Source organism: Crocodylus porosus, unplaced genomic scaffold (genome assembly GCF_001723895.1).
Source record: "Crocodylus porosus isolate Cpor-Errol unplaced genomic scaffold, CroPor_comp1, whole genome shotgun sequence".
NCBI lineage: Eukaryota > Metazoa > Chordata > Crocodylia > Crocodylidae > Crocodylus > Crocodylus porosus.
Window position 1 is genome coordinate 78,780,827 of NW_017728948.1, and position 16,659 is coordinate 78,797,485.

At 41.6% G+C, this 16,659-nt stretch overlaps 1 protein-coding gene and 1 long non-coding RNA gene across 3 annotated transcripts in view; one reads left to right on the plus strand and one right to left on the minus strand.

Moving 5' to 3' along the window:
• LOC109321847 (vesicle-associated membrane protein 8-like) overlaps positions 1–1,430 on the minus strand; it is a 9,756-nt gene extending 8,326 nt beyond the window's left edge. The window contains exon 1 of the mRNA XM_019552613.1: positions 1,343–1,430. Coding sequence (XP_019408158.1) covers positions 1,343–1,351 — 9 coding nt within the window. The 5' untranslated portion in view covers positions 1,352–1,430. The remainder of the gene's footprint in view (positions 1–1,342) is intronic.
• Positions 1,431–1,519: 89 nt separating this feature from the next.
• Positions 1,520–16,659, plus strand: part of LOC109321848 — a 46,710-nt gene continuing 31,570 nt past the window's right edge. The window contains exons 1-3 of one of the 2 annotated variants that reach the window (XR_002104180.1): positions 1,520–1,955; positions 2,047–2,189; positions 6,785–6,937. This is a non-coding gene — a long non-coding RNA (uncharacterized LOC109321848). The remainder of the gene's footprint in view (positions 1,956–2,046; positions 2,190–6,784; positions 6,938–16,659) is intronic. The other variant, XR_002104181.1, reaches the window with a different exon arrangement.

The window sequence follows — 16,659 nt, forward strand, 5'->3', positions numbered from 1 at the left end:
CCCCCCCCTTCCCTCTCTCATTAAGGAGACAAGGAGGGTTGGCAGCCGTGCTTATTCAGAGGACAACACTATTGATGGGAGCTAACAGCTATTGATAATGCATTTTTAATAATATTTCTAACACTGTTACAAGTGAAAATTCATAATCGGTTATACAAATGGCTAAGAAGTTAATTTAATACAGTCCCTAGTTCATAACACATTCTATTTTCATTTCTGTGCTCAAGATATTTTGACTTAGTACTGCAAGCATTCAGTAATAGTTTTTTGAGCATAAAATTAGTGCTGTTAAAAAGTGGTGTTTTCTGGATGATGGAAATACAGACAGGGCTATCTTGCAAATGGGGAACTGAAATACAGTGTTCAAGCCTGTGAAAGAAGGGTTGAAAAGCCCCTTCCTTTTCTATGTGGGAAATGGGCCTCCATAGTTTATGAACAAGTGAGTGCTCAGTCACTTCTCACAGTTTCTTCTCAAAACTACATGGGAGGTTGGGGAATAGCACCTCTACAAGAGTAACATGTAAGCAAGTTACGCTGCTGTCTGTTTGAGCATTACAATAGCATTTGGGGGCTGGTGATGGGCAGAAAATATTGTTGCCAGGGAATCTAGGGCCTAGGAACATATGTAAAAGATTAGACTAGACTTCCATAACGAATTTGAGGAATATGTGGGCTAAAGCGGCAATTCAGTTCCTCCATGGTGGAATATGAAGCTGGAAACCTTTAAGAGAGCCAATTCAAGAAGTTCAAATCCTTTGCTAGTTTTCCTCTAAGGAACTGCCAGTCGAGTCCAATGTGTTGAAAATGTGGTCTGTTTGGCACAGACTGAAATGAGACTCAGCGGTAGCAGCAATAACAGCACTAACTCTAGTCCACACTATATATACATGTGCATGCAGGGATTAAAAATGAATGCATTAATGAATACTGGCATCAAAACATTTAGAAACTATATAGCACTGGATAATCCCTCTATTTATTTATGGAAAAATCCATTGAAATGTTAATGCTTTCTTTATGGGGAAAATAAAAATATTTGGAGTGTAATTTCCTAGATGCTGTAGAATCTATTTCTAACCATCCGAGGCACAACAATTAATTTATGAAGAGTTTCTCTGGAAGTTGATTACCTATGCCGAGTTTGAGGTTACTAATCTTTCATAACCATGTTCCTAATCATTCCTCTTTCTGAATTCTTCTTTCTGATAGCCTTGCAGTGCTAATTCAAACACTTTCTAATACTTCCTTGTACCAATAGCTCTTTACAACATTGACCATACATTAACTGATCTTTTAAATGTGGTTTGAATAAAACAGAAAGAGTACATTTAAAGTAACTTACCACAGGCATTTTTCTACCTCTCTTCCTCCCTCCTTATTCTTTGTAAGCAACCTATGTATGATCAGATGACGCAGTGGAAAAGAACTATTTAAAATTCTAGTTATCCTAGTAAAATATTAACTAGCTGTCTAGAGAAGCATTTTAAAGAAAAAAAAAAAGTAATAAGCTCATATGACTTAGTGTTCTGTCAAAGAGAGAGAGAATTTTTTTACTGGGAGAATCAAAGTTATTTATGAAGTGTATTTTCAGTGTCAAAACAGAAAGTAGAAGGCTCTTTCTCTATTTTATGATAGCTGTAGTGATAAACTTCATTTACAGTACTGAGGATTACCTACAGCCCAGTTGGAAATCCGTATTGAATTCCAAAGAATGAGCAAACACCACTTGCAATAGTGAGACCTTGTTAATGAAAAGCCTTTCAAATCTAGGGACGTCAGTAAAAAGAATAAATAGTTAAAGGGAAAGGTGTTGTATTAACTTCTGAAACCCAGGGTAAAATCTGCTAGGTAGTCTGAAATCTGTGGAAGACCAACATCATCATTATATGCAAACTTGCATGGGTATGAATGTATTTAAGTAGCTGCTGTGGAAAGAACATGAGGCTGCATGCATGGTATGACAGAGAAGTACAGCCACAGTTTTATATTTATTAAATACATCTGTGGGTGGAAAATATTCAACCATTTCTGTTTGATTTATTTCAGAATTTGTATCTGGGTCTCACATTTCATGCGAGTTACCTAAATAAATTTATCATAAGGAAGATACCAACGCTGTCTTTTCCTCATGAGGCCAAATTTGGCATCTGTGTTCTGAGAACACCTCTGGATTAGATTCTACGGATAAGGTCGGTGGGCAATGCCTGGTGTGAGAACAAAATCATGGTTTACACATGCCAGAGCTAATCCTTGGTGCTGTCAGGATTTTCAGTGGTTGTATGTAAGCCCATCAGCAGAAATTGAAGTACTATGGGGATTTTAACAGCAGAAATGAGGATTTAAGGGCTCTCCAAAAGTAGGATGCAGGTGTGTGGTAGTTTTTAAAAATCTTCATCACATATAAATGTGAAACTTGGATGTCAATACATTTAAAAAACCTGGGTATATATTGATAAGCATGATGTAGTCATCAGAAGCCTCTAGCTTTCAGTACTTTTTTTTTTTTTTTTAACATGGAACTGGCACTGCAAGTTAGATGACTAACACTTTTTACAGTATAACAACACAAGCGCAGCTTTTGTACCACAGTTGCAAGGATGTTGCACAAATATACTACATCCAGAAATACTTTTATTTGATAAAGTTAAACAAGATGACCTGGTGACTTCTGGATAAGTTCAGGATCCTGAAGAAAAGAAGGATGGAGAACAGCACAGTAAGGACCCTGGATTTCAGAAAGCCAGACTTTAACTTGCTTAGGGAACTGATGGGCAGGATCCCCTGGGAAGCCAGTTTGAGAGGGAGAGGAGTACAGGAGAGCTGGCTGTACTTTGAAGAAGCTTTACTAAAAGTGCAGGGACAAACCATCCTGATGTGCAGGAACACAAGCAAGTATGGCAGAAGACCAGCTTGGCTGAGCAGGGAATTCTTTAGTAAACTAAATCACAAAAAGAAAGCTTGTAAGAAGCGGAAACTTGGACAAACAACTAGGGTGGAGTACATAAGAGCATTGCTTGAGCATACAGGGATGAAGTCAGGAGGCCAAAGTGCAATTGGAGTTGCAGCTAGCAAGGGATGTGAAGGGTAACAAGAAGGGGTTCTACAAGTATGTTAGCAGCAAGAGGAAGCTCAAGGAAAGTGTGGGTCCCTTACTGAGTGGGGGAGGCAAACTTGTGATGGAGGATGCAGAAAAGGTTGAAGTGTTCAGTACCTTTTTCACCTCAGTTTTCCCAAGCAAGGTCAGCTTCTAGACTACTGCACCAAGCTGCACAGTTTGGGAAGGTGAGCAGCCCTCAGTGGTGAAAGAACAGGTTAGGGACTATTTAGAAAAGCTGAACATCTACAAGTCCACAGGGCCAAATGGGATGCACCTGAAGGTGCTGAGGGAGTTGGCTGATGGGATTGCAGAGCCACTGGCCATCACTTTTGAAAACTCATGGTGATCAGGATAGGTCCCAGATGACTGGAAAAGGTGCCAACATAGTGCCCATATATAAGAAAGGGAAGGAGGAGGATCCAGAGAACTACAGTCCCTTGAAAAATCATGGAGCAGATCCTAAAGGAATTCATTTCTAAGCACAGTCAGCATGGATTCAACAGTGGCAAGTCATGCCTGATCAACCTGATTGCCTTCTACAATGAGATGACTGGCTCTGTGGATGTGGAGAGACCAGTGGATGTGGTATACCTTGATTTTTTAGCAAGGCTTTTGATAGTTTCCCACAACATTCTCACAGGCAAGCTGAGGAAGTATTATGGGATAGATAAATGGGACTACAAGGTGGATAGAAAACTGCCTGGAGCCTCGGGTTCAGAGGGTAGTCAATGGCTCAATGTTTAGTTGGCAGGTGGTATCAAGTGGAGCACCCAAGGGTTGGTTTTGTTCGATATCTTCATCAGTGATCTGGAAGATGGCATAGAGTGTGCCCTCAGCAAGTTTGCAGATGACACCAAGCTGGGGGGAATAGTAGATACTTTGGAAGGTAGGGCTAGCATTCAGAGTGACCTAGACGAAGTAGAGGATTGGGCCCAAAAGAAATCTCATGAAGTTCAGTGAGGACAAGTGCAAAGTCCTACACTTAAGACAGAAGAATCCCATGCACTGGTACAGGCTGGGGATTGGCTGGCTGGGCAGCAGCTCTGTAGAAAAGGACCTGGGGGTTACAGTGGAAAATAAGTTGAATATGAGCCAGCATTGTGCCCTTGTTGCAAGGATGGCTAACAGCATACTGGGCTGCATTGGTAGGTGTGTTGCCAGGAGGTCAAGGGAAGTGACTATTCCCTTTTATTCAGGGCTGGTGAGGCCATATCTGGAGTACTGTGTTCAGTTTTGGGCCCCCCATAGGTGGATTAATGCACGGGCCTAGGGGCTGCCAGATGCCTGGGTTCCCATGGGAAACAGTGAGTTTCCCTTTGCAGGTGGGCAGCATTCTAGCCTGCGAGGGGCTGCTTGGGGCTGCCAGGAATGAGATGTAGGGGGCACTACCTGCATGCATGTGACCTGGAGCCTAGCCGAGGAGCATGGAAAGCATTTCCCTCCAGTAAGTATATGGGGGGGAAGGGGTGTGATGGTGTGCAGGTTGAGGACCCCACAGTGAGGAAGGGAGTGGGGCAGGCATAGGGGCTAGGGGCGCTGTCCAGCCAGGGTGGTGCATGGAACCTCAGGCTGGGCTGGGGAGTGGGACAAAGCCACAGGCAGCTTGACCAGAGGGGTGGGGTAGGGTAGGCTCCCTGCTGTTGCATGCACCCCTGGGGGGAGGCATGGGGGAGCATGTGCCCCCTGCGGACTCGGGGCTCTCCGTTCTGCTGCTTTTGCCCTGGAGAGCCCCGAGCAGCCCACATCTGCCCTTGCCCCACTCGGTTCTGCTCTGGCATTGGCAAGGAGGGGCAGTGGGGAGCAAGAAGGAGAAGCAGACATGTGCCACCCCACCCCCAGTCCGGCTGGATCCGCCCGGCCGGATCCACCCAGCCTCCCCCATGGGCAAGGGATAGTGCTAGCATCCCCCTGGTAGGGGAGCTGGGCTAGGGGGCTTGGGGGTGGGCTATAGTCATCCTAAAGTTTGTTAGCCCTCTTGTAGTCATCCCTTCCAGTGCCCCTGCCCCACCCTTGGCAGCAGCAGCACCAGGAGGCCTCTCCCTCTTCTGGAGCCCAGGGCCCTAATGAACCTTAATCCACCACTGGGCCCCCATTACAGAAAGGATGTGGACAAATTGGAGAGAGTCCAGTGGAGGGCAACAAAAATGGTTTGAAGATGGAACCCATGACTTATGAGAAGAGGCTGAGGGAACTGGGCTTATTTAGTTCATTAGAAGAGAAGACTGAGGGGGGATTTAATTGCAGCCTTTAACTACCTGAAGGGGGGTTTGAAAAAGGATGGAGCTAGAATGTTCTCAGTGGTGACGGGTGACTAGAACAAAGAGCAACAGTCTTAAGTTAGAGCAAGGGAAGTTTAGGTTAGATATTAGGAAGAATTTTCTCACTAGGAGGGTAGTAAAACACTGGAACAAGTTTCCCATCCAGAGAGGTGGTGGAAGCTTCATCCTTGAAGGCTTTTAATACCTGGCTGGACAAAGCTTTGGCTGGGATGATCTAGTTGGGGATGGTCCTGCTTTGACCAGGCGGTTGGACTAGATGACCTCCTGAGGTCCCTTCCAGATCTAATTTTCTAAGATACTATACACTGAGCTCACAGGCTGTTTAATTATCAGTATAGTCCAAAGGGCGAAAGGAGATGCTTATAAGGACTAATAAATGGGTGAATTTGATAAAATGTTCGTGAAGATATGCATAGAAGAAATCCCTCTTACCTTTTCATGCAATGCAAATGGTACAGTGCTGGCTAAGCTGTTGTTTATGACACGCACATAATTCCATTAACAACAGATCCTGGTAGACAAAGCATAGGAGCAAAAAAAAAAAAGGGATAATACTGCTGATATTAATTAATGTTCACTTTGGCATATAATACTAATGAGCCAAAAATCAGTGAAAGATAAATAATTTGATTAAACAGTATTACGGTTCAGCATCACTAACCTAACAAAATTAAACAATATAGCTTTTTCAGAGCAAACCACTGAATTTATTTACATCTGTGAATTAAAGAAGTACTTCTAAATTACTCCTTTATATCCATCCAGCTTGAGATGAAATTAAGTAGTTACGTATCAACAAACCAAACATGTTAAGTGGTTTTTGTGTAAACATGGACATAAAAAAGCATGCGGGTATGACTAGAATTGGCATAATACAAGCAGATGCTTGATGTGATTACTTGGCACATCTTGCTGAAGCATAGAACCTTTATTATTTCAAATCTGTGTTTTAGGAAGAGGCTGCTAATCCCATCAAATGTGTGCATTTTTTGTAGTAGTTTAATTAGGGTCATTGCAGTAATTTAATTTCACTGTCATCAGTCAAATAAGGCTGATGACAAGTGAAACCTTTTTTTTTCCTCCACTTGCTCCCTAAAATAAAATTAGAATCTGGAGTGCTGGGAAGCCTCACTTCAAAGCAGTCAGCTCTATAGTAAAGAATTTGACTTGGAAAAACAATTGGAACCTAAGTTTCATCTGGCAGGATCAGTTGTTGTTTTTTCCTTTTAAGGGTTTCTGAATCCAGAAACATTTTGGAGCTTGCATTTCCATTTTGCAGTAGTAAGTCTTAATACTGATAGCTTGTTTTTATTTAGCGTAAATAAATATAATATTAAACATGTTTACAAACAAATTGAAACTGCATACTTCTGAATGATGGTTTCTACTTGTTGTTTGTAGTTGACAGACTAAATTTTAAGTGTGCGTGCCTGCGTGTGGGTTCTGAACATTGACCTAATTCAATTAAAAACAAAAACTGTGGCATGACCTCCCCTTTGGCTTTGGAGCTTTCTGCTTTATAAAAGCTCAGTGTTCTTGTGACTACCACGGAAGGAGCGCTGTATATCATAAAGCTATTTGAAATTAGTACTGTAAACAGGTTGGGTGTTTTCATTATTATTAGAACTGCTGAGTTTAAGGATTGGAATCAAAACCAGTAACAGTATCTGAGATTTTAAAGGATTTAGGATGTGGGAAGGTTCAGTTTGTTTATATAAGGAAAAAAAGTTTGTTATATAAGAAAAACCAGAATTTATGATCTGGAAAGCTAACCCCCGACTGGGGGAATAAACAGATATTTGCATGCCCTGAGAGAAAACACAATAAGCAATGTGCGAATCCTTGGTCTTGGTGAATGAAACTTGCATCATAACTAATGTTTTGCTTTTAAAAGTTGCTTTGGGGTTGTTTTTTTTAATTGTTTTTATAGTGCCATAAACTATGACTGGTCTTGTCCTAGAGGGCACAGCTGTGTGATGGTAATACATGAAACAGCATTTCTATAGAAACCAGAGTTCTGAGATTTTTAAACATTTGAAAAAAAAGTTCCTGATTAGAACCTTATATTTGTTAATGCTAGCGGTGGTTTTCATTAACTATTTAAACACGTTCTTGTGGCTAGACTTTTCCAAAAAAGCAGTCACTCAAGCATGGAGCAGAGTATCTATTGAGGCTTTTATGTTCTGTGAGAAACTGGCCCTAGTTGTGGGTACCAAGCACCTGAAAATCTGTACCTATAACTTAGTTACAGCTTAGTGCAACAACAGCTTGTTTAAAAAACCAGAAACAACCCACCCACCTTCCCTTGAACTTTAAATCCCAATACATGGTAGGATGATCTTTCTTCAAGTAATCTCTCAATCCCTCCTTCTGCATCAGGTTCAGCTGGCCTTTACATAAATCCACTGTATATGTGGCAAAATGATCTGGAGGCAGCAAAGTCAAACATCCCTCAGGGTAGAAGACCAGCATGGGGGTGGGGGAGAAGACTGGTGTGTGGGTGTACCAGCATGGGGGTGCACCATTAGGGCGTGCTGAGACCTTGAGGGGTGGGGAAGTGCCCCCATTGGGGGCAGGTCTGTACTGGGGGGCGGCTCCTCCAGCGGGTACAGCTGTTGGGGTTGCCCGGTTGGGGGAGGGGAGATGGTTCCATGTGGTGCCCTCAGGCAGTGGGGTGGTGTGTCCTGGCTACACTGAGGTGCAGGGGTGTCAGGGCTGCTCTCTAGCAATGGGGCACAGGTGCCATGGCTCTTTGGCAGCCCTCACAATGTCTTGGGGACCACTCTGCGCGCCCCTCATCCCACCTTTTCATGGAAATCGACAGTGTGAGCCCTGCCCACTCAGGCTCTGTGGCCAAACCCTGATTCAAACTTCAGAAAAATTCATTTAAGGTAGCAAGTATTTAGGATGTGGGGGGACTCAGTTTGCTGTATAAGAAAAACCAGAATGTATCATCTGGAAAGCTAACCCCAGACTTGGGGCATAAACAGGTATTTGCATGCTCCAAGAGAAAACACAACAGTGGCTAGCAATGAAAACACAAGTGATGGCTTGGTGAATGAAATGTACATCATAACTATTCAGAAAGTGATGATACTCTTCCTCACCCCTTGCCTTTTACCATTTTACAAATGCTGATTTATTTATTTTTTTCCATGTCTTTTAAAGGAACTAACATAAGTTGTTGTTGTGTTTGTTTTTTTTTTTAATTTATCTAATCCAGGCAAGGGATGACAGAAGGTTCAATTTAGGGGTTTTACACAAATATATTGGGGGCTGTACCCTAGGCTAACAAAAGCTGCGTGACTAAATGCATGATCCAGGTTGCATCAGCCTTAACTAGCTATGTAGCTACTGTGTGCTGGGTCCTACAGGCTCTTCAGTCTCTCTCAAGCCATGTAAATAACTATGATTTTTAGCAAGCACTAATAAAATGTTAAAACTTGGCTTGAGTCCCAACCCAGAAACCTATGAAAGTGAATTCTGCTCAGGGGCTGCGATGTGAACAAACTTCCCCACTCATGGGCAGCATTATAAAGCAAAACTTCCCAAACTTTTCCTCTGCATGACTCCATTCATGGCCCCATTTCCTCAGCATGGCCCCTTGCTCCCAACCCACAGTCCCCACCCCCATAGGCCCATCTGCTGATGTTGTGACCCCCATTTGGTGTTGTGACCCACAGTTTGGGAACTGCTGTTATAAAGTATAACAGGGTGTTTTGAAGGGGGAAGGAAAATGACAGAGCAGTCGCTGCTGTGGCCCTGCTCTTGTTCCCTGCTACCAATGAGGCTCTCCTTGTGTACATCAGTGGGGAGCGCTATTCCACTAGTGCTGCACACTGCATGGAGGTGGGGCACTCCACTGCTATGGCTCCTTGCCACCCCCAGCGGGGCAGTATCCACTTCTCATTGCAGAAGCAATCTCTTTGGGCATAGGCTCCAACCTGAGCCACTAATACTCCAAGGATTTCAGTACTTTTAAGTAGACAATTTACGCTCATTAGAATAATCTGCATATCATCAAAACTAACTCTTGTAAAGACACATGGCAAAGTACTTTTTTTTGAATTTGTGTCTCAGGCCAAATTGGTCAAATTGGTTCCAAATTTCATCCACTGAGTCGTTTAGGTCCATGTAGTGTTACCACCAGCAGGTATCTTCCCTCCCAGACTCTTCAGTCTGCAGTTTCAGATGCTCTTAAATCCATGGCAGGCATCCTACCCCTAAGCCTGGAGGTCTTGGGGTTTGGGTGCCACCAAGTCTTGCTTGCCTTTAACCAACAAGCCAAAGAAGGAAGATGGGGAGAAATCCCCCATCTCCATAAAATAGGTGTGTAGCTGAGATCCTGTCTGCAGTGTATTGGACAGGTCTCCACCCTTCATTGCACAATGCCATGCAATGTGATCTGACCTTCTTAGGAAAACCACCTCAAATGCACCCCCACAAAAAACAAAACAAAACACAAACTACTCAATTTCCCTAGTACTCCTGAGTTGAAGGTCCTTCAACTGTAGACCTGCACATTAGTCACAGTGAGTGCTAACCCCTCAGCAATCTTTACCCAATTTTCTCTTATAGTATCTATACCTCTATAAATTTTACAATTTTAGAAGGCAGGGCCAACATACGTTAACCCAACTCACTTGGACCCTTGTATTCAAACTGTTAAAAAAAACAGGTAAAAGCATGTCAGCAGTGTCAAAACAAGTTAAAAACAAAACAAAACATTCTCACTCTCCCTTGGCCATGCATACCTTGCAGATATGGGACAAAGTTCTCAGCAATCTGACCCTGCATACTAACAGTATTATGCAGTCAGTACCACAGAGAGGTTGGCTTGAGAACACACATATAATAACAGGATTACATCAATTTAGCAATACTTTGTTTATGTAAGGACTCTACTAAGCTGCAGTATCTTTATATTCCACCCTGGCAACAGGAATAGCTCTAGGCACAAATTCAGTTCCTAGTGGGATTTTGTCTAGACTTGAAGAAGAGCTGGACCATTTTGTTTGTTTGTTAGCTGCTCTTTATGCAGTGCCAGCAAAATGGATACACAGGATTGGTTTTGGAAAAAAACAGGGAAATAGTAGCTATTTATTCTTTTAATTCCTCAGGAGATAGGTTTTTTGCACATCAAATGTTTCTAAAACACTACTCAGCAAAACAAACACAAACAAAAATTACATGCTGGCTAATTATAGTAATTACATAATGGCACTTGTTCCCAGTACAGCAGTTTTGAAAGATGTAACAATTAGGTTAGTTTTAAGTCTTATTATTTCTCTATGTATTTGCAAAGTGGTGAACAGCATGTACATATTTAGCTGGCAAATATGCTGCTGACATCTGTACTTTAACTACTCCAAGCTGAAAATGCTAGCATTGTTGTCCTCAAAGGACTTTAATTTTTCTTTTTCCAACCAATACTCTGCTAAGGCTGTGTCTGTTAGTTTTCATTTAAAATTTCCCTCTGCTCCTTCCATCAGTGCAGCTTTACCAGACTCAATTAAAGGCTAGATGGTCTGGTAGTAAAAATGGCAGTGGGTGCTATTATCTTATCTACACTAGGGTTTGAATGTTTTCAATATAGGTGGGAAATTAGAAAAAAATGGTGCAGATGAGACCTACACAGCTAATATTGCTCTCATGGAAGCCAGTTCCTACAAGATGGTAACACTCTTGGTTCCCTTTCACGTAAGTGAAAGTTTGAGAGTGCTTGGGACCAAGCAATACTGGCCAATTGGTGACTGGCTAACTGACTGTAAGAAATTTCAATGGACTTCAATTGGGCCAAATTTCCAGTTCCAACTCATGGTGTTTCTTTTTGTTCTCGTGATCTGAAGGATGAATTTTTCGATCTCCTAGCAAATTTCTGGGGTTCGGAGCCTAAGTTCCATTGATTTTATTTATTTATTTATTTATTTATTTATTTTGGGGGGGGTGTCATTCTTGAGGTGAGTTCCCTTTACACTGTAATTTGAATCCTCTCTCCGTCATCACCTCTATGCCACCCTTTGACAGGTTGGCTGCTTTACAGACCATGTTAGGATGCTTCCTAGAAATCTCCATCAGCTATTTGTTTGGCAGTGCAAAAGGAGAAATGACACATTTTTAAAGATCTCATGTGCTGTAATTTGTATTGCTTCTCTCCATACCTACAGAGGGGTTTGTTGGGAGGAAATCCTGCTGAGCATTGCAGACATTACTTTAACTTTAGATGTGAATGATCTACTAGGGCAGTAGAAAAGAAGAGCATAGTGGCAGAGCCCTGTCTCCCCCAGCAGAGATCTGCAGAGGTGGTAGGGGAAATCATTTGTGTGTGCTGTGGAATTTTGCTGGACCCTTTGGGATGAAAGATGTCTTACTAATTGTTTTTGCATATTCACCTATGAAAACTAAAGGGAAAGATTAGCAAGTTGTAGCAGATATTTTCTAGGGCTGTGTGAAGTTTCTGTCCCTGATTTTGGTTCGGTGGAGATTCACCCTGATTTGGTGGCTGAATCTCTGAATCTGAATTGAATCGCAGGACCCTTTAATCTCTCTGAATTGATTAGGAAGCCGCTGGATCAGTTCGGAGAGATTTGGATATATTCGGTGATTTGGACATAGATACAGCTCTGTTTTCTTTTCTACATACCTCTCAGAGCCCCTGGTACCTAATTCTGCAGTGCTGGGGCAGAAGCAGCATCCCACAGAAGCATGGGGGTCCCCAGTGCACTCAACAGCAGACCCGGAAGTGGACCAGAAGCACTTCCGGTCCACTTCCTGGTCCACTGGGGAGCATGCAGGTGGGATCCCCCGTGCCCCTCTGGCTCGTCAACTTGTCCCTCCTAGGTCTCCTGTGGGGAGGGTACCCGGGGTCCCCTGTGGCCAATTGCTGAGTTGGAGGGCCAGGGGGACTGGGGTTGGGCCCGAGTGTGCTCCCCAGCAGACCTGGAAGTGGACCGGGGTACTTCTGGTCCACTTCCGGGTTTGCTGCCGAGCATGCTGGAGAGCCTCTCGCGGCCTCTCGCGCTCCTGTGAGATGCTCCATATACCGCATCATCACAGCAATCATGAGCCACACTGCTACATCAAGGTATATAGAAAAAAACATTTAAAGTTGTGCCTGTGTCTGAGTCACTGATTCGCCAAATCAGCATCGAATCTTCAGATTTGGATTCAGCCGAATCGAATCGGAGACATTGATCCAAATCAATGAATCGAATCACTGTCCTCGATTCGGGCCGAATCTGAATTGAATTTTGCAGAGCCCTAATATTTTCTTCTTTTATGTAATAATCGTGATGGGGTTTTTAAAGTTTTAAATTGATGTTTTTAAAGCCATAATGTTTTATCATATTGTCAAATCATATCTTTGCTTTATGGTACTACCTTCTCTTTTATGTACTTTGCAATGATAAAAAATAAATTCTATAAAGACAAATTGGTATCATTTATACCAATGTCAAGTTGAGTATAAAATACCACTGATAGTCCACCAGAAATTCAGTAGTAGAATGTTCTTGTATTTATTATTATGAAGTTTATAGTTCATTAATTCTGTATCTCAGAATTTCAGTACAGATATGAAGCAAGTAGAATAACCAATAATAAAGTTTTTGATATATTATCCTTTTGCAATGTTTTCTCCCCTTGAGTAATCCTCATTCTTCTGATTAGCCTCATTGGCTTCAATGAAACTGCTTATAGATAAGAGAAGCAAGGTTTCTTTGGCAATATCTTTTATTGAACCAATTGTATAGTTGGGAGAGAGATTAGACAAATTTTTGGATGTGCCGTGCTCTAGAACTGATTTTGTGAGCCCCTGTCTACTTGTACTACTCATGGAAGTTTTAACAGCAGATTTCATTCTTTGTGTATTATTTTTGCCGTACTCGTGTCCTGAAATTAATCTTTGGGTATTTTTTTATATTTTGAGTTATTTATTTAACATCCAGTTGCACTTCTTATGTTCCCACAAACCACGTAATAAAAAGACTGGAGGCAAAATCCTCTCCAGGAACTCCAAAGGCTTTTAAATTCTCTTTAAGCTTCTTTCAGATATCTAGGATGTGTACAGAAGTTGCTTTTTTCACCATTTAAAGTGCTTTATTGCCGTGACTTAACAGAAGTACATAGCTTTATAGCTCTTAAAAATAGAGCACTTTAACTTTTGTGTGCTAGAAATATTGAGGGATACTTATCATGTTCACTGATGCTGTGAATTAGCTAAAATCTATAACGCTGACACATGCTATCATTGCCTCCAGGCACCAAAAATCTTTACACGATGATTCTTTTTTCATTTATGAGATCTTCATCAGACTAATAGGGATTAGACTTGCCCAATAATGTGATTGAAATGAACGATGAAAATGTCTTTGTTCTGGATAAGAAGATTGGATAATGTTTTGTTTGCTCTGAATTTGTTTAGATTTACTAAATTTCTGACAGGAAATTATTATTAAATGGTTATATCTCTATCCTGACTTTATTTTTGTAAATGTTGGCTATGTGTTTTTTTTTTTTTAATTATGCCACTTTTTAAATTTGTATCTTATTCAGAGGAATAAGATAGAAGTTCAACTCTTCTAATGCACTAACCATTTGCTTGATTTTCTTTATGAATAGGAAATAGCTTTTCATGGAAATAATAAAATAAATTAATCAATGTGATTTGCAAGTAAGTAAAGAAAATTAACTTTAGGGACCTTGTAACCTATGCTGTAAACACACTGGTGCTGGTTCAAAATTTGCTTAAACTTGTGTACAGTCTTCCATTATTGAAGTTAATATCCTATATAAAACAATCTGTCAAGATTTAGCTTTTGAAGCCATGGCACAGACTTTTGTTAATGTTTAATGACTGAACTTCTGACAATGAGGAGCAATGTCTTTGGATAACTGAATCATGAATTTGACTACAATAATAAGTCTCAGGATCAGACTAGATCCTGAGGAGTGCTGAGCATTTGACAAGACCCATTCATTTCAAGAAATCTCCAGTTTCTTATTTCTTAAAATTTGATTGTTGGTGAAGTGCACTATTGCTTCCAAGTTTGTACTGACTAAAGTGCTTTGTCTTATCTGTGGTGACTCTATGGCTGTGTCCAGATAAGCACGGCCATGCAGAATGTGGCACTGCAGACACGTCTGTGGCACCACATACTGCACATTCAGCTGTTCTCCATGCCACAAGGAAGCAGTGTGGGGTTTGTTTTTGACCCTAGGGGTCAAAAAAAACCCACGTAAAAAAATGGAACGGCATATGCGGGGGCAGCGTGCACCACTCAGAACTGGAGTCTGGCTGGCTGGAGCCGTGCTCCAGCTGTTGGCCAGGTTGCAAGTGGCAGAATTGCTGCTGCTGTAGCCTCAGGAGGCCCCCAGGACTCCAGGTAAGGCTGCTGGGGCCAGCCCAGTGCTGGCCCCAGCCTCCCCTACCCCACCTAGGGTAACCTGTCGTGCGCCAGAGCGTGGGTGGCACAGGTGTTCCCTGGGGACAACTAGCAGCGGCACAAGGTGTCCTCCTGCTAGTTGTCCCTGGGGAACCAAATGTCCATGCTCACGTTGCTACAGCCTGTATGGCTAGTACAACCATGCTTCAGATGTAACATATATCTGAGGTCCTAACTAGAACTGGCTGTAAAGCAAGGCTTCTAAGTAATAGAGAATTGCTTTACATTTGGTTTTGGTGGAACAAAACGTGATTGAAATTTCTCATGCACTGGGCATTCCAAAAAAATGTACTTGTGGGAACATTTCAAACAGTCCAAACTGTTTGGTGTAAAGTGCCATATTACATAGAGTAAAAGGTAAAAAAGGGCTTAGATCACGTATTTCCCATTGTTCACAAGGTGGCAGCATTTATTTAAACAAAACAAACTCTAGTTTTATGAACTTAATACAGATGCCATGGAGAACTTTTTAAAATAGCTACCTTTGTATGCAAAAGTACTCCTTTGGGGAGAATTGCTTTTTACCATCATCTTTGTCACAGTCTGATGTATAATAGATTTTAGTTACCTGGTTGAAAAACTGAAATGAGATGGGAGAATTCTGCTTTACTTCTCGGCTGAATTAAGGTTTCTTTTTCTTTTTTGTTTTTGTGTTTTCAACTTGAAAAATACCTGTGTTATGTATTTAAGTTTAAAGAAAGTTCACAATCAACAATGTGACAGTCAGTCTATGTACAACCAGTATAATTTTCAGAAAATTTATTTATTTTTTAAATAGATGTCTGTTGGTAAGAAAACCATCTCTTGTTTCTAAATACGGCATTTAAAAGTTGCATTTCAGGTTTGATGTACCACTTACTCTTCAGAAATATTAACATTGGAATGGAAGGAACCTCCATAGTCATTAAGTCCTAACATAAGCTGGGTGTCACAAGCAGGGATTAATGACTACATCAGACTGTCTTGGATTATGTGGCAGTTCAGTTATGTGAAGGAAGCTTCTCACTTCACTTAGGATCACCATTGCTTCCAGCCTTGGAGTTACAATCTCAAAGTGGATCACAAAACAATCTTTTGAGAATTTATTTATTTTCTAAAAAATACAAATATCCGTAGAGGCTGTATAAGCTTATGGAAAGAGAATAGGATTTGGAGTTACGAGACCTGAGCTTTATTTATGGCTTTGGGACTGTCCTTGGGTAGGTCGCAGTACCCCTCTATGCCTTGGTTTCCTTATCTTCGAAAGTGTGAAATATTGAATATGCTCTGTTGGTGAAAAGTGCTATATGAGTCGTATGATATTTTTAAAGCCGTTAGTAGTTTTATTGTGATTAAAATCTTCAGAAGTTTTCATAGGGCATGTCTACATGCGTCACTATGACAATGTTGTTACTGCGCCGTGATTTAGTACTTCTAAAAGGAAATACTGCGCCATATGCACGGCACATGGTTATTTTCAGCAGCTGTTTCACCATAGCAGGGCACTACCCCAGTGGGGTGTATTGCTATGGCAGAGTAGCTGCTGTAGATGCCCGGAGATGCTATGTTGCCACAGCACATTGCTACAGTGATCTAGTGCCATGTGTAGACGTGCCCATGGTTGGCCTAAATTTGCTCCGATTTTAAGATCAGTTGGAGTATCATTATTGTGAGCTAACATTAATAACTTTTGAAAATCTAAACTTTAAGCTCTTTGCAGCAAGCACTGTTTGCTCATTTGTATTTGTGGAGGATCCATCACAGGGGGTTTAAATAGTATTACTGTATACCAGGGATCAATTTGGGCTATCGTGCCTCTCTGAATTCTTTCAGTTTGCAAAAGCTGATTCCCCCCCCCCCC